This window comes from Gouania willdenowi, chromosome 15 (genome assembly GCF_900634775.1).
Source record: "Gouania willdenowi chromosome 15, fGouWil2.1, whole genome shotgun sequence".
Lineage (NCBI taxonomy): Eukaryota > Metazoa > Chordata > Actinopteri > Blenniiformes > Gobiesocidae > Gouania > Gouania willdenowi.
The window spans coordinates 19709567-19728233 of NC_041058.1; the positions used below are offsets into that span (position 1 = coordinate 19709567).

General features: G+C 39.5%; 2 protein-coding genes across 2 annotated transcripts; one reads left to right on the forward strand and one right to left on the reverse strand.

Moving 5' to 3' along the window:
- Positions 1–1732: 1732 nt before the first annotated feature.
- On the reverse strand, positions 1733–4827 carry mrps6 (mitochondrial ribosomal protein S6). The gene is made up of 2 exons (XM_028468105.1): positions 4346–4827; positions 1733–1849 (listed from the first exon to the last, which is right to left on the reverse strand). Exon 1 carries the CDS (start codon positions 4690–4692, stop codon positions 4354–4356), a length of 339 nt encoding a protein of 112 aa, XP_028323906.1. The 5' UTR covers positions 4693–4827; the 3' UTR covers positions 1733–1849; positions 4346–4353.
- A 966-nt stretch (positions 4828–5793) lies between these two features.
- nolc1 (nucleolar and coiled-body phosphoprotein 1) lies at positions 5794–18642 on the forward strand. Its single transcript, XM_028468970.1, is given in 17 exon segments — positions 5794–5948; positions 6226–6281; positions 8374–8489; positions 8590–8694; positions 8771–8872; positions 8965–9071; positions 9167–9272; positions 11545–11664; positions 11744–11809; positions 14025–15257; positions 15371–15563; positions 16142–16295; positions 16297–16323; positions 16325–16352; positions 16605–16714; positions 17679–17762; positions 17843–18642. Coding segments are annotated over 17 exon segments (2877 nt in total). The 5' UTR covers positions 5794–5837; the 3' UTR covers positions 18002–18642.
- The last annotated feature ends 25 nt before the right edge of the window (positions 18643–18667 follow it).

Consider the following 18667-nt stretch of genomic DNA (forward strand, 5'->3'; position numbering starts at 1 on the left):
AATCACTGATCTCGATTTCCTTGAAATTGAAGTTGTGTAAGTGGGACAAATCAACACTTTCACATACAAAACAGATCTCCTAATACATTTTTCAATATAGTTTTCCCACCTAATTATTGAGAAAATCAGTTCATGTGATTCTTAGCAGGTATTTTATCATCCGATTGCAAAAAATAAAGTGACGTATCTGATGTCATCAAATTCCCAGCACAATAGTATAATCCAGTAATCAGTCCCTTCAATCATTTGGTATAATCATAACGTAATAATTAGATAATAATGCTGCTTTATCTAATCAGAGGACAAAATGTGGGTAAACAAACAGGCTGATTGTGTTGTGTGGGCCACTCTTCTCACACTTTAATCAATGCTACGCTCTCACTTACAACTGTTATATAATTAGTCCTAAATTTAAACATAAACAGTGTAAATGTGTGTTGTTTGTGGTTATGTATATGCAACGATGTGTCCACAACCAGCCGTTCAGAGTTCTGCTACAATAAAAACACCCGTGTGCAGCTTTAGTGGGAAATGCTTCAATAATGAAGCAGATAAAAAAAGTATGAAACCATTTGTAAAGTTCAGTAAATATCACTGCCTGTGTGTGTGTTTCCAGTATTGTGAGTTTGTGTTTTGGTATTGTTCCAGCTGTCATCTATCACATTAGTACAACAATACAGTGGTTTGCAAAGAACAAACACCGTACACGTTTCGCCTCTGAGTCATTCACAAACAATAGGGCCTGTGGTTCCCCTCAATGCTAGAGACAAAAAAAATCTAACCACCCCACAAATTTTGTGCATTTTTGTTCAAATTCTGTGTGTTTTGAGAATATTTGTTGCATATTGTATTTTGGAAGTAATTTTGTCTATATTTATTGTCGTTTTGTATGTATTTCTATCTTTTTGTTGATTTCATTCATATTTTTTTTTTCCATTTTGTGTGCGTTTGTAGTCATCTTGTGCATTTTGCAAGTCATTTTGTGCAAATTTTGTGTTTTTGGAGTCAATTTGTATATTTCTGTTCTCATTTTTTGCGTGTTTGCAAATTATTTTGTGCATTTTTGTTGTAAAATAAAAAACACAACTTAATAAAAAACTACAAACTATATCCCCCCCAAAAGAAAAGAAAATAAAAAATAAAAAATAAAAAATCAAGAATTTGACACTTAAAATCACCAAATTTGGGGTTATGTATTGTATATACCTTTTCATGTGTTTCCAATTGATCTGGTCATAATCAACCTTTCTTTGATAAAGTCTACATGAAACTATGAAAAACAATACTTTTTTAAATAAAAAAAACATAAAATATTGTATTTAATGGAAATTTTTTGAGTTATAATGTAAGTAGGAAATAAAGGAAACATTTGTGAGAGGATTACTTTCAGCCAAGCAAAGGTTGTCTTACACAACAGACTACATTTTGTAATCTAAATCTGTAGACACTCAAGATCAGCAAATTAAAGCTCCTGATAAACCTGATTTATTCGTAACATTAATTGCTTTTTACTTTCACCTGATATAAATAAGTCAATAAAGTGTGAATGATCAGCTCTGCTGTTGTTGGCTAATAATGTGTTTTCTGTGAAGACATATAGTAAATTAAAGACCTCAGAGCTGCTTTAAGACGAGCCCATTGGAAAAACATGAACTGAAACAGGGATCATGAGACTGAACTGAATCTTCTAGAACACAAAGTTCTAAGAAATCAAAACTAAAAGTATTACAAATTAGTAAAAGAGAAGGTGTTTATTAATATAACAATTAAATGACGTCCAAGTGAAGATGAACGGCTGTGGGAAAGGTCAAAACGAGAAGCATCACATGTGGATGTGAGAAGTGAAAACCTGAAAAAGGAACAAAAAAGTAGAGTTTAGTTACATTACAGCAGTCAGTAAACCACATCCTCTGTAATCACATGATTACACAACCTTTAATAAAAGCACTTTTACATTACATTACAGCTGTGATTAAGCTACATTACTGATCTGAAACGCATCAACATACTGGTGAATTTAAATCAGGGATGAACATTAATGAGAGAGTTGGTGCATTAGTTTGAAGGCTGGGATATCTAAAGTCTCACTGAGCAGTGGAGTTCATTGGCGCCTCCAGCTGAAATCCTGTACGCACTGTGTTGCACAATTTTTTTAGTGTGGGAGGAAAAAAAAATTAAAATCCTCTCCACTCCGTTTTAAAACAGAAACCAAAACTCAACCTCCCTTATCGATATATTTTGTGAACGCTTTTAGCGACTTTTTTTCCTCAATAGAGACATAGTGACAAGTGTATATGGACTTTATCTCGTGTAAGTGGAGATTTTACTGATGTTTTATAGACTCTGATACAAATGCACGTATCACTGTCGTTCAGCCCATCGCTATCGCCCAGCGCTAGCACCGTGCACACCGACTTGTGGCACAGGTTGTTTTTTTTTTCAATAGGATAAAAGCTATTTTTTGTTATTGTAAATTTGCATTTATTATTATTATTAAAAATATAAAGAAACAATAGTGTTTGTGTATGATCTTTATTTTATTGATGTAAATCTACAGCAGAGTCGAAAATGAAGTGACGTCAATTTATTTGGCGCGTGTGTTTGAAATTATCTTTATTATTACAGATTTTAGGCAGGAAAAAGAGAACTTTATTCTCAACATTAAAGTGCCATAATTTGCCCTTCCAGGTATAAATCAATTACATAAAAGGTACCGATATACAAGGTACCAACAATATTCAAGCATTAAGTGATTTTAACTTAAATTCACATACATTTCCTTGATATTATGAACAATTGTCATTTAATTTAGTAGAATAATTTGAGAAAATTTGGAGGATTTGGAAAATGTTTCAGTTTTTTTTTTCCCATCAAGCGTGGTACATTTGTACACAAGTGTATTTGGGGGAGGCCGAGATATTTACAACTGATTTTTTTGGTAAGTCACTTAATGATACATGTTTTTTCTGTAATTTTTACTTTCTGCTGCAGGCTGAATTAAATGCTCTAAAGCAGTGATTCTCAACTGGTGGGTCGGGACCCAGAAATGGGCCGTGGACCTGTACTGAGTGAAAGACAGCAAGTAAAAAATAAATACTGAATGTCTCCCATGTTGAAACTTTTCTTTTGGCATGCATGCTGTGAAATCCATGTTGCACAGGACAATATGTAGATTTATGCTTTGAAAAAAAGATCATGTGTGTGTGTTTTCAACAGATACTTTTGAAAAACTAAATTTGATAGGTTGAATTCTAAAAAAAAAAAAAAAAAAAAAAAAAAAAAATGTGGGTCACAATTTAATCACTGTGGCAAAATGTGGGTGAGACCAGTTGAGAACCCCTGCTCTAAACCAGTGGTTCTCAACCAGGGGTACTTGGAAACATTGTTGAATCTATTTCCAACATGCTGAGTCATTTTTAAGCCTATTTCAGACACTGTACATGATCGTCCATCTTTTCCACCCGTTGACAATAAACTGCATTAATGAAATAAACAATAATGTGGCCTTGATGTCCTATTAAATTGTTACTAACATGTTATGCACATTACTAAAAATTGAGGTAAATACATTCTTTGACATACAATAATTGTGATGCACAAAATTGATAGTTAGTGTGCGTTAAACATACAGGTTGACATTTTCAAGCTGTAGGAAATTTCAGAGGCCAACATGTTAACAACATGTAAATAAAACAAGAACGGTTACTAAATTAGAGCGACAAAGGGGTTCTACTAATCTGAAGAGAGAACTCGGGGGGTACATGGGACAGAAAAGGTTGGGAAACACTGGTCTAAAGGGCTGGATTTGGACGGGTTGCTTCCTTAAGTACCCCGGTTTCATTGGGGTCAGATCTGGATTGCGCATTTCATGGTGATTTTTATTATTTATTTTATTCGGTTCAAATTCTGATTGCACCATTTATTGAGATTTGAGAGAATGAACGTACCCCATACATTTTGTCTTACTGTATCATCATTCGACATCATTATAGAAAAAGTGATTGATCATGTTTCCATGATCAGGATTGCACTGTTTATTAAGATTTGAAAGATGGTACCATGATCAGGATCACTGATTCAGATTGCTTAATGGGGGTTTGCATTATGAGTGCTTGTGTTTATAATTAAAATGCATTGTTTTAAAGATTGAAATAAAATTTAAAAAAAAGTGTGTGAGAATTGTAATTATTGTTTAGTTCAAACATAAGATGACGTACTGTAACATCAGCTTGTCATTGGAGACCTGACTAACATTAGGTTTGCTGGAAACTAATAATAATTGGTATTTGCTGGTGATAAGTGTGATAATAATATGGAGCTGTGTTACATTCATCATCAACAGCACCTGATCCCTTAGTGGGTGGGTGACGGTCCACAGCAGCTGCTGTTGCTGGTCTCGTCCTCCTTCTTCAACACTGTGGGCCTGACTACGTCCACATCCCGGTGCAGCTGGTCCAGCAGAGTCGTGATGATATTGGGAGACGCGTAGAAATCCACCATGAAGTACGTTCCACGGGTGTGCCTCTGGTTGTGCTTGGTGATCTTATACGGTAGCAGTCTCTCCCCCAGGCTCTCCAGGTGTCTGACCACGGCGCCCCGCTCCATCAGAGCCTCCACAGACCGCCTCACTGCCGCTGCTGTCTCCGGCCTCTGCATGGCCTTCAGGATCAGGGCCAGCTCGTAGCGAGGCATGGCTCAGCCTTAGAACCGCAAGTCCTCAATGAACACCTAGAGTTCGCTAGGAGGAAGAAGGTGTCATTGCCTTCTAGCCAGACTGGAGCATGCTGCGACACACCGGAAGTTATTCACTGATGACGTCTAATGGACGCGACTGCAGAAAAACCATCACTCCAAACAAAACGGATTGTGAAGAAGTTTATTGTCTATTGCGAAAAGCACATGTAACGTCAAAAAAGTTCGGCCATCAGAACAACATATTTAAAATGTCCTAATTCCCCAAAATATGAAGAATTCCAAGATTACACCTTTAAAACATTGGTGAATACATTTATGAAGTGGATAGCAGCAGCTCACGCAGGCCCTGTGTAAAACTATATTTGTGCTGTTGTTAATACTTTTATTTTACGAACAAATTACAACCGCATTGAAACACAAGTCAAAGACTAATCAAAACACACAACATTGACAATAAAGAATTAAAACAGACAATTAAAAAAAACTAAAGCCAAAATACATCAGAATAAATAATTTGGGAAAATTTAGCAGCAGCTTTATACTGTGCAAACTAACAAATATTATTAACTGATTTAAAAAAAAAAAAAAAAAAATGTTGAAGAACATGGCGTATGGGAGACCGTTTAGGAAAAAACACAATGAAAACCATGGGTTTACACATTAGATGGCGCACTTGTACATTAAAACACTTTTTTTTATTTATTTATATGTTTGTTGTACAAAAAAATCATTTACTTTTAAGAGACGGAAAACCAGATTCCAGACCAGAAAACACACACAAAGTCTTTGTGTAAAATAAATATCTCACCATAAATATTTCACGCAAAAACATTTGCTCAAATCAATATTAAACTTTTGATGTAAAAAAAAAAAAAAAATCAATACATGGTTAGATATTTAACATTTTTAAATTAATTTATTTAGCCTTAGCTCGCGTCAAACACAAATATATTGTCCGAGTAGTTTCAACAGAAGCAGGTGACAGATCTTCTAAACTATGGATTTCACAGTATTTATAGCTCATTTCAAAAGCTTGACGAACCTCTTTAACATACTCACTGCATATCTACGCATGCGCTGCTGTCTACGTGTGACGTAAGCATCCACTTCCTGTTCCTCCTGGTTGAGCGTGCGTGGTGAAGATGGCGGAGCAGAAGTCGGTACCGAGTGATCTTTATAAGAGCGTGTACTCATTCCTGCTGACAAACAAGTTCACCAAGGCTGCCAAGGAGTTCCTGCAGCAGGCTAAAGTGGTGAGTCCATCACTGGGTGATGTTTAATCTCAGGTCTGACTACTGTCAGCGCACACGAGCGCTAACGAGCTCAAAACGTTGCAAACACGAGCACGCCGTTCGGCCCCCTGCACGTGGGCTAGTCCACGCCGTGCAGGAGCACACAGGTGGTAGTGATTTATTAAATTACCAATTTGTTAGCGAGAAACGCAAAGTTGTTTACCATGTTGCTATCATGTACGCCGTTAAATTGATCACGTTCAATTATTTAAAGTTTTTATTTATTTTTAATTTACAGAACCCTCAAGATCCGCACGATGAAAGCCTTGTTAACATTTACAACTTCTGGGTCAAGTAAGTTTCCATACATTTGATTTAAATATGTGTTTTTCTATGTCTGCATTGTGTTTTAGCTAAATCATAGCAACTAAGTATTTGTGTTTTTAAGCAAGCCTGTATGGTACGTATTGTACAACAGCAACAAAAATAACACTTAAGAGCACGCAAAGTAGGTAGAGAAGAATAGGGCTATTGGTTAGTAAGGACTACTGAATGTATTGCCTAATTGCACTTTAAAATTTTATTTAACAATTTTGATCACTAAAACAAACAAAAAAAAAAACTGCAAATGGTTATCTATTTACACCGAGGATCAAACAATTTTTCTCATCTGACACTTCTTGTGCACATTATAAGTCATCTTTGAGTGGTTATACAATTACAAATAGAGGGACCATGAATCGATTATGATGTGATGCTTTTCACTGTGACCACGGATGATTTAGAAACATGATATTTGCATTCAAACACAGGAGACAAATTTACCACTATTACCATTTATCACACTACTGCTCGGAGGATACCTGCAAGCTGTTCACTTAGAACTGTATGGTTAAGTGATAAAGTAGCAACATTCTTGCTTTTAACATATACTAAACAAAAAGGGTTTTTCTTAATGATATTATACATAGGTTATTGTATATAACAAACTACATCGGCAGCACCATAGTGTATTTCAAATGTCAGTGCTAAATTAATGTTTTTTTTTAATTTTGAATTGGGTTATTCTTTGAATTCAGTAATTTATATCATTGATGTTTTTTTAATTTTAGTGAAGATAGCACACATTAATACCATAAATGCAATGGTAATAATAATTTGCATAATATTTTCTTTCGGCGTGTCAGTGGTCGGCCTAGAATTTTCATTTCGGTTCATCCCTAATGGAAAAGCCAGGCAGTCTTACATGAGTAATGTTTTTTAACTATACACTTTTAATCAGGGACAGTGATTATATCTGTAGAAGGATGGAAGAGTTGGAACTGCCAGTCAGTTCTAGAGGAAGACGTGAGAGGAGATTTATGGATATAGTGAGAGAAGACATGAAGTCTGTTTGTGTGACAAGAGGATGCAGAGGATGGGATTAGATGGAGGCAGCTGATTCATTATGGCGACCCCTGAAGGTAACAGCCAAAAAGTAGGAGAATAATCAATTTACCTGATTGGACCTAGTGGCCCATGGTTGTACCCTGAGCAAAGCCTAGGAATGACTTATCCATTTGTATTCCAGGCTTCATGACTGTGGCCTTTAGGACTGTAGTCAACCAAAGAAATAGTTAGTCGACCAAGACTATGGCTCACGTAGCGATAAGTCGACTAAAAAAAAAGAATGGAAACCGCAAAATGAATGAGCAAGTGTAGAGGAGAAAAAAGACATATTTTAGTTTTGGCGTTTTGTGGTGCCGATTTGCTTTTAAACACAGACCATTGATGATATGAACCTTATTCAAGCTTTGACCAGAACCAACAAAGCAAAAGTGAAACCTACAGGTCCGACAAACATTAGGTATTTATATCCGTGCCCAACCTGAAACCGACAATTAACCTAGTTTTTCCTCATACAAATGACATATTTACATTTGTTTTAGTGGTAAGCCTGCTTTTATTAAACTGTTAATGTCAACATCAGATCAGCGCACAGGGAAACCAGCACGTCAAACACATACAGGCCCGTGGCGTCAGACAGTGGATCTATTTCCATAATCCACATATCATATATAAGGATTATCCATGCTCTTGTGTAGAAAAAGGATTGAATCAATAGTGGATATTTTAATTCATTCCCTTTCAGCTGAAGCACAACACACTTTTTTTTGTTGCAGCGCAGCACTTACACGGCTGTTGCTGGACAGAATATTGTTCAGGCATTACATTTATATTTTATATTTAATCCTTATCACCTATATAAGTGCATTGCAATTTTTTTTTTATGGTATTGAAACTGATACCATTGCTGGTCGACCAATGAAAATCTTAGTTAGTAGACTAAACGCCCAAAGTTGGCAGCCCTAGTGGCCCTACGATATAGTGTGGGCAACCCTGTTAAATGCACTGTTTCGGTTGCAAGTTGCTGACTCAACCCTTAAATTTCATCCAAATGAATTAGGTCACCTGAGGCCAAGAAACGTAAAGCCCCTTCTAGTCCAGCTGCAGCCAATGGTCCATCAGCAAAGAAAGCGAAAGCCGCTGCTGTAGAGGGCAATAAGACGCCTACAATAGCAGGTGATTATAACCACCATCATGCAGAATGCTGACTCGAATGATGCCATGTTGTGACCTTGCACCCATCATCAGATTGTTCATAAAATTTCTGTTCTTGTAGCTAAAAAGGCTCCTGCTAAACCTTCGACAGCAGAATCCAGCAGCAGTGAAGATTCTAGTGATTCAGAAGAGCAGAAATCGGCTGCGAAGCCTGCAGTGAAGGTGGGATTAGTTAATAGTGTGACAACAGTGACTCCATCATTATCCTTATAAGTCAGCTGTGCTTGAATGTTGCTTTTTGATGAAGCAGCCTGCAGCTGTCGCCGCCAGAAAGAAAGACAGCAGCTCGAGCAGCGAAGAGTCCGATTCCGATGATGAACAACCTGCCAAAGCTCCAGCACCAAGTGAGAATTCAACACTTCATTCAGCTACATTGACTGTAAGCTACCTCCACAAATTAGCAGGAATTCTTATATGGATTGATTTTAAATGACAGAAGCTACAGTTGGAGCGGCAAAGGCGGCTGCTCCTGCTAAAGCTGTAGCACCGAAGAAGCAGGAAAGCAGCAGTGAAGAAAGTTCCTCTGAAGAAGAAACACCAAAGGTATTTACACACCTGTTAATCAACAAAAACTAGCAAATGTTGGCTTTTCACAATGCCTTGTGCAATCAGATGTCTACTTTCTGTGACCCCATTAGGCATCAGTTAAACCTGCTCCAGCAAAGAAGGCAGCAGCAGCTTCAGAGTCGAGCAGCGAAGAATCGTCTTCTGATGAGGCTCCGCCCAGCAAAAAACCTAAAGCAGGTGGGGGATTTATACTGAGTTGGCTAGATGTTAGGTAAAAATACTAATTATAAAGGGCATGGTATGCAGCTGCTTCTTTAAAGAAAGAAAATAAAGCAATTGGATTAAAAGTGGAGATCATCTTCTTGAATCCTTAATCCTGCACCATGGACAGTGGGCACATGTCTGTGACAATCGTGTTCAGAATGCTGTCTGTGAACGTAGTTGAAAATGATGGAGCCCTCTGTATGAAGCTGTCCAAAGTTCTACTCTTATGATTTACTGGGGGAAAAAAGTAGTAGTAGAGTATAATTGATTATTTATTCATTGACTACTAGGCCTAAATTAATGGCTAATGTACACAAAATGGTGTGATATACAACTGATGACCCTACTCTCTGCAATACTAATACAATGAACAAACCCAATAAATTGTCCTTAATATAATACACCTAAAGAAATAAAGTGTGTAACGTGAATGAAGCATAAAGTAACTGTAGCATTTTATTTCCTGTGTAATTTTCTAACAACACTTCTGGGGCTGTAGTCAACCAAGGAAATGGCTGGGCGACCAAGACGATGGTACATGTAGCGATTAGTCAACCAAAAAAAAAGGAGAATGAATGATCAGGTGCAGAGGAGGACGAGGAAAAAGAGACAAATATTTTGTTTTGGCGTTTTGTGGTGCCGATTTGCTTTTAAACACAGACCATTTATGATATGAACCCTATTCTTTGACTAGAACCCGACAAAGCAAAAGTGAAACCTGCAGGTCCGACAGACATTAGGTATTTATATCCGTGCCCGACCTGAAACCGACAATTAAAACCTATTTGTTTGTTTTAGTGGTAAGCCTGTTTTTATTAACAAACTGTTAATGTCAACATCAGATCAGCGCACGGGGAAACACGTCAAACACAAGTGCGCAGTGTCCCCCGCGGTGCCAGAGACAGCAGTGGATCTATTTACATAATCCACGTATCAAATATAAGGATAATCCATGTTCTTGTGCAGAAGGATTGATTTAACAGTGGATGCTTGTGTTTCAAGCCTGTCTTAATTTGTTCCATCTCTGCTCTGAGGACAGTGCACTGTTCTGTCAGCTGAAACACTTTTCTTTTTTTTCTTTTTTTTTTGCAGTTCAGCACGCACTCACACAGCTGTTGCTGGACATAGATTCATGTTCAGGCATTAAATAAATAATATTTGATATTTAATCCATATCACCTAAATAAGTGCATTTCATTTTTTTTTTTTTTTTTTTTTTTTTCTACGGTACCCTATTGGCTGAATAGGGTACCCGTCAGACAACTCGGCCAATCAGAACAGGCAGGTAGGCGGGCTGCTGTACTCAAGTTAGGTTTCACGGAAATGTCCGTGTTTCAACTGATAAATTTCCTTTACTGCATGAAGTCTCCTCCTCACTGCCCCACATCTACATCATTCCATTTACAACTTTTTTATGGTCACTTTTTACTGGGACCAGACTGATACACCACTTTGTCCCCTCTTCTTACCGTGGAGCAATCACAGAGAGTCGGACTCTGAGTCAGAATACGGACACGATCGCTTCTGAACAAATCTAACGTGGTGATTTGGTAACTTCATACTGTTATGCTACTATTACAAACTGACTGACTTTCACTGTAGACGGAGCAGAGATCAGAACAGCCTGTCTGATCTCTGCTTACGGAAGTGTCTCCATCAGCCTCCAGAGCACCGATCAATCCTGAACAAACCTAACACGGTGATTTAACAACTTTATGCTGTTTATCCTTCTATTACGCACTGGCTGACTTTTACTGCAACCACACTACTGCCGCTGCAGCGGGCGCTTTCTCTCTCGCAACTATTCTCCGCGTCCGCTGGTCCTAGGAACTGTGTCGTTGCTATGATGAGGCAGTGCGCATCATGACAAAATGAGTGATCAGAATGATTCTGTGCGAGCACAAACGATTTAATCTTCATTTCATTGTTCCACCTGGTCTAATATGGCGGAGCTCAATTTTGTGACGGCATGAAGCTTGTATAACCGGGAAAATTCACAATTTAGCCGCGTCATTGTTTAAGCCGCAGGGTTCAAAGCATGAGAAAAAAGTAGCGGTTTATAGTCTGGAAATTACGGTAATAACGACACAGTAGGTCAAAATTTATAAGCACTCATCCACATGTCCTCAGCCACTCACACGTTACCAAACTATACAGCATGAGCACGTTCTGTGTGCTTTGCTAACACTATTGCTGTGGAGAGAAATTGATCCATGAAACTGACCAGCTGTTTGTCTCCTTTTAGGAACCTACAGTGCTGTTCCTCCACCTGCTTCAATCCAGAAAGCTCCTGCAGTGCCAGCAACTAAAAAGGCTGAAGACAGTGACTCCTCAGACAGCAGTGATGAGGATGAGAAAGCAGCAGGTATAAAAAAGTTGCCACAGCTGTTTTATAGAACTTTAAGTGTGTGAAACATCATCTGACAGCCTGACGATCCGCACAGAAAAACCTGCTGCAGTGAAGTCAGCTGCTGCAAAGAAGCAGAAGAAGGCCAGCTCGGAGAGCTCTGGTAAGGATCCAACATTTTACTGGGTTCTGCTAAGGATGTTGGCATGGAAATAAGAAGGGTCTGAACCCAAGCCAAGCCTGTGGTATAACGATAGAAATTAAGCCGGAACCATCGGCACAGAGTAACACACACACCTTGGGCCTTCTTATCTTTCTGAACTACCCTTACCCTATGAACCTTCCCAGGCCCTGAGGTCCTCCGGCACTGGCCTTTTAATCCTAAAATTCAGGACACGCACTCTGTGAGGCGTCGTTCCAGTGTTACGGCTCCCCTCTGTGGAACAGTTTGCGGCACCTCAGGGCTGCAGAGAACGTTCATATTTTTAGGAACAGGCTCAAGACCCACCTTTTAAAATTAGCTTTTAACTAAGTTATTTTAGGATGTTATCTTTCATGTTTTATTATCATCATTTGTTGTTTTTTATAGTTTAGGATTATTATCTCAAAAGTATGGAGGACGATTTCCCGAAGTTTAAAAAAGAAACGCCCTCTCGACTTTTTAAAAGTTTTTTTTACATTTGCAACAATCTACCAGCTCCCAAGAGGGAATGCGTATTAAACGTATGCAAGAGAGCGTGCATGAGCCCAGTTTTCCTCGTGCACAGCTCTGTTTACAAGTTGGTGTCGACATCGCTCATACAAGCTTACTTTCCAAAAGAAGATTTACACTTTTCCTACAATGTCAGACTCGCCACCGTTAAGTGAAGATTGCGCATGTGCAGCAAGCGAATACTAGCGATGGATGATTGACAAATAGGACCAATAGTCTTGATGATCCACCCAGAATTTGAAGCCAAATTAACGTCCTCTACAATACCTTTAATTGTTTTTATAGTTTTAGGATTGTTATCTTTTGTTGTTTAGGATTACGATCCCAGTGTTTTTCATCAGAGGGAGTCCTCTGCACTAGGGGCTGTGATAGGCCATGGCTGCAGTGGTGCTGTGGCCCTCAGTGTTGGTAAATGGCTTTTGCTATTTTGCTGGACTGAGGGGCTCTGTCTCAGTGCCCTGTGTCCACGGTCTGTGTCCTGCTCCTGGTGCAGATGGCTCCTTGTGATGTCTCCTTACCTAGATCTTCTGTACCCAGCCATCTGCCATTGTTCTTATTTTAACTTGTCTGTGTGGTGGACAGGGTTTGTACAGGGTGGGCGTATTTTTAACTATGTAAAAGCACTTTGAGCTGCATCTTTTTGTATGAAAAGCACCTTTTATAAATAAACATTGATTCATTGATTGATAAAAATATGTAAATTCCAAGCCAGGAGCATTAGCAAACTTTTCTTATTTCTATTTTGTTTTTGTTTACTAAACACTTTTTTTGTTTAACTTTGCAAGGTGATAATAAAGAAATGTGCTGTTTATTTGGTTAGAGTAAAAATGGTTTGTAAGAGGTTATCAGAAGAAAATATATTTAAAAGAAATCATTGACAATTAAAACAAAAGCAAAATAACCTGATCTGTATTTTGACTAAATGCAGATTTAGTATTCAAATTGAAAGGAGTAAGTGCATCATGACACCCCAGTCTTTGATTTGAATTCAAAATTGGGAATCAAATGGAATTGTGGACCCAAAATCTAATCTTATCTTAATTTATAGTATAAAAATTGCATAGAAGTCTCATGAAGAAAAATATATTTATATCCTTAGGAATGACCTTAATACTATTATTTAAAACAGATCAGATGTTTTTCTTACATTCCCCCATGCAGTTATGGGCCAATAAAAATGGCTTAAAATATACATTTTTTTTTTTCGTATTTTAAGAGACTGTCACCCAAGAACCAATGCCTATGTGACTAATCATTAGTGGTTTGAACAGTCCATGTACATAGTTCAAAGCTGATCAAATTACAGGGAGCTGAGAGATATGCAAAGTGTTTTATTTCAGGCTCAAACATGTTTAAGCCTGAAATCCTGACAAACTTTTTTTCAATTTTGAGGGGCTGGCATGTCCACCAGATAAGATGTATAGCAGTATATTCTAAATATTCTGAGAGACTAGGTAGAGCTTTATTACTTGATCAAATTTCAGTTTACTATGTGATGTAGTTCCTGAGATATTGGAAGCTGAAAACGGAAGAAAAACAAGGACGAGAACAGTATGCCTATTGAATAATCACTGAACATTTGAGACCGAAGTGCGTGGGCTATTTGTGAAATAGCATGGAATTACCCTATTTCGTCTTAAATCTCAACGTTATTTTTTTCATGCAGGTTCAGATAGCAGCTCTGAAGATGAAGCTCCATCAAAACCTCCCTCCAAAAAAGCTGCAAAACTTGTACCGGCTGCTGTTTCTAAACCCCCAGTCAAGGCAGCAGAGAGCAGCTCAGATTCTGACTCTTCAGATGATGAGGATGAACCAGCTAAAAGTACTCCAGTTGCAAAGTCAGTTGCTCCCCAAAAGGCATCCAATACTTCAACCCCTGCATCAAAGGCTGCAGCAGAGAGCAGTTCAGACTCTTCTTCTGAAGATGAAGAGCCAGCAAAGGCCAAGTCAACAGCTACTAAACCTGTGAAAGCTGCATCAAAACCTGCTACCCCTGCTGCTAAACCTGTGAAACCTGCATCTAAACCTGCTGCTGCAGCAGAGAGCAGCTCTGACTCTTCTTCTGAAGAGGAAGAGCCAGCAAAGGCCAAGTCAACAGCTACTAAACCTGTGAAAGCTGCATCGAAACCTGCTACCCCTGCTGCTAAACCTGTGAAACCTGCATCTAAACCTGCTGCTGCAGCAGAGAGCAGCTCTGACTCTTCTTCTGAAGATGAAGAGCCAGCAAAGGCGAAGTCAACAGCTACTAAACCTATGAAAGCTGCTGCTAAACCTGCTGCTGCAGCAGAGAGCAGCTCTGACTCATCTTCTGAAGATGAAGAGCCTGCAAAAGCCAAGTCAACAGCTACTAAACCTGCATCTAAACCTACCACCCCTGCATCTAAACCTGCTGCTGCAGCAGAGAGCAGTTCAGACTCTGACTCTTCCTCTGAAGATGAAGAGCCAGCAAATGCCAAGTCAACGGCTACTAAACCTGTGAAACCTGCATCTAAACCTGTTGCTGCAGCAGAGAGCAGCTCAGACTCTTCCTCTGAAGATGAAGAGCCAGCAAAAGCTAAAAAATCCACTCCTAAACCTGCCACTCCTGCATCTAAACCTGTGGCCTCTGCATCTAAACCTACCACCCCTGCAACTAAACCTGCTGCTACAGCAGAGAGCAGCTCAGACTCTTCCTCTGAAGATGAACAGCCAGCAAAGGCCAAATCAACCGCTACTAAACCTGTGACCCCTGCATCTAAACCCGCAACCCCTGCATCTAAACTTGCTGCTGCAGCTGAGAGTAGCTCAGACTCTTCTTCTGAAGATGAGGAGCCAGTAAAAGCTAAAAAATCCACTCCTAAACCTGCCACTCCTGCATCTAAACCTACCACCCCTGCAGTGAAACCTGCTGCAGCAGAGAGTAGCTCAGACTCTCTTCTGAAGATGAGGAGCCAGTAAAAGCTAAAAAATCCACTCCTAAACCTGCCACTCCTGCATCTAAACCTACCACCCCTGCAGTGAAACCTGCTGCAGCAGCAGAGAGTAGCTCAGACTCTTCCTCTGAAGATGAAGAGCCATCAAAGGCCAAGTCAACAGCTACTAAAACTGTGACCCCTGCATCTAAACCTACCACCCCTGCAGTGAAACCTGCTGCAGCAGCAGAGAGTAGCTCAGACTCTTCCTCTGAAGATGAAGAGCCATCAAAGGCCAAGTCAAACAGCTACTAAACTGTGACCCCTGCATCTAAACCTACCACCCCTGCAGTGAAACCTGCTGCAGCAGCAGAGAGTAGCTCAGACTCTTCCTCTGAAGATGAAGAGCCATCAAAGGCCAAGTCAACAGCTACTAAACCTGTGAAACCTGCATCTAAACCTACCACCCCTGCAGCTAAACCTGCTGCAACAGCAGCAGAGAGCAGCTCAGACTCTTCCTCTGAAAATGAGAACCAGCAAAGGCCAAGCCAACAGCTACTAAAACTGCTAAAAATCAGCTTCTACACCTGCAACAAAGAGTCAACCAAAGGCCAAACCTGCAACCCCAGCTTCTAAAACATGCTACACCTGCAGCCAAGCCTGCTGTGCCCTCAGAAAGCAGCTCAGACTCTGACAGCTCTGAGGACGAGACGCAAAGCCTAAAGTCAAGAAACCTGTAGCAGCTGCCACTAGCCACAAAGGCAACCAAAGCACCTGCCAAAAAGGCAAAGGAAAGTTAGCTCAGAGTCCTCCGATAGCTCTGAATCAGAGGCGGGAAACAAAGAATGTAAAAACTGCAATCAGCAACAGTAAGCTTCAACTCCTAAAACAGCCACAGCAGCAAGAAGAAAGAGTCGTCTTCCAGCGACGACAGCTCAGAGGAGGAGGAAGAGAGTAAAAGTGCTCTGAAAACTTCTACACCAGCTGCTAAAACTAAAGAAAGCAGCAGCTCATCAGAAAGCTCGGAAGAGGAGGAAGCGTCACCTTGTTAAAGCAGCCACTGCACCAACCACAACCCACATCTAACAGTAAGTCAGAGTTGTGTATTATACAGGAGTGGTAGATCAGGACCAGTGAAGCTTTAAAAATTCAAGACAAGAATGTCATTCTTGTTATATCATTTATTCAAATTTTATTTCATCTGATAGAACATGCAAGTTTAAAAAAGATGGTGTACTGAATGTCTTCAGATACATAGAAATATAAAAATGTTAAGTTCATAATCACAATTTGTGATGAATGCATTTGATACATTTGCATTGTATACCAGTAACTCTCGCCCATTGAATCCATAGTTGGAAATGGCAAAGAAGAATCATCAGAAAGTGACAACACGGAAGTCAAGACACCAAAAAACAAGAAAGCAACAACCACACCACAGACCTTCCCCAGAGCCAATAAAAAGGTAAGAGCCACAAGACCCTGTAATATGGGATGACCTGATTAGTGGATTTTACAGTTGGACAGGGTTGGTTTCAAATGGTTGTAGAAAAATAAATTTAGTACTTTTAAGTGACCAACCAAATTCCTTCGTACTACCTGATACCGATGTACATAAACAGAAACGGTACCATGTTTTGATACCTATAGACGCATCCTGACTGTACGGGATTGGAGTAGGCCATTTCTCTCTTCACAGGTGCACAGCGAAGGTGGAGTACGCACATGCGCTTCTGTGTCCACCAAGCACCTGAAATGTGCAGTATTAAAGAGAACGTAAAGAGAACGCATCGCTCGGCTGTCCCCTCTTTAATCAGACTCTCCTTCACTCCACAGCTGCACTTGCTCAATAAACAAAACTACATCTGGCACACGCGCTCACACATGTTAACAGCAGACGCTGACTCAGCTTTCAGAGATGGTAGACTCAAGAAGCACACCTGGCCTAGTGCTCCACTCCGACTGATGGATGCGAGTGAAATACTGTAGAGCAAACGTCAGTGGTGTGTAACTTCTACGGAGTAAATGAGACAAATAAAACAATACAATGGGAGCATCTACAGAAAGTTTCATCACGACAAAGATGTCAACAAATGGATCGGCGAATGAAGACATTACAGTCGATCACAATAATTGCAAAATATCGGCTGATCACATATAGCCGATCGTATTGGTGTAAAGCCTGACAGACACAAGTTGCAACGACAATCGCAGATGTAAAAGCAGCGAAGGTTGCCCTTGTGATGCTATTTTTTACCTGTAAAGCTGTTAAGTGTGAGTACATGAGTAGTGTGTGCGTGGAGGGACTGATTATTATAACACTTCACTTTTTTAGGTTTGAGATATCAATAACTCAATCTCAAAATGTGTTTTACTAGCTAAAATCAGAACAGGTGCATCATTCTCATCAAGGCACTCTTCTCTTTCAGTCGGCCAACGTTCCTTTCCGCAGAGTAACTGAGGAATGTGTTGAGGTGGATCCTCGTCTTTCAAATAACTCATTTGAGGCCAAGGTGAGTCTAATATACTTAAGTGTGCATTGCATGGCACCGTGGAAACCTCCTGTTTATTGACCTCTTTGGTTTCCTTTAAGATGGGAGCTAACGGAGACTGGGGCCAGAAAGCTAACGACGTACTCAAGTTCACTAAAGGCAAATCGTTCCGTCATGAGAAGACAAAGAAGAAGAGAGGAAGCTACCGGGGCGGTGCTATATCCACCTCAGTTAATTCTATTCGGTTTGACAGTGATTGAGACCTGTCACACTCATGACTAAACCATTCCCACGTGATCAGAGTTACTGGTTCGCTGCCACGTTTCCTGTTAACAGTCCCACCGAAAAGCAGAGGATCAGAAGCCATGGTTTTACCTTATTCTGCACATCATTATTGCAGTGTGATCTAGAGCAACAATTCAAGGATGGAGTATGACATCACTCATTTAATGGTTATTAACACTGATGGCCACTAGGTGGCTGCAGGCCACCATACATGTTTGACTCCTTCGTTTGCCATTGATAATGAATGTCTTCTTATGGTTTGGGTCACTTTTTATTCCCTCCTGCGGTTATGTGTTGAACAGAGGCTTCTTCCTTTTTAATCCCCTGCAGTCCCTTTTTTTTTTGGTCTGATTTTATTTGTCTACAATTAAATGTGAGGGTGTTTTTCCTTAACACAGATGTTTATTCTGTATTATTATTGTAGTCAATGTCAACCTTGAAGACTGGCTTAGTTGTCTGTTATGTCATTTTGTAAAAATGGAATTTCATGTTTATGTTCAGCCCTCCTATTTCATTCACAAAGTAACTCTGAGTTATGTTCTTTATATTAACTGTATGATATTCTCTAGCTTCTGACATTGTTTTTATTCTACATAATTAAAAACATAAAAAATTTGATGAAAGATATGTATCATCATCAT

Excerpts from the sequence above, each read along its gene's own strand:
- mrps6 (XM_028468105.1), bottom strand. The coding sequence starts at position 4,692 with ATGCCTCGCTACGAGCTGGCCCTGATCCTGAAGGCCATGCAGAGGCCG.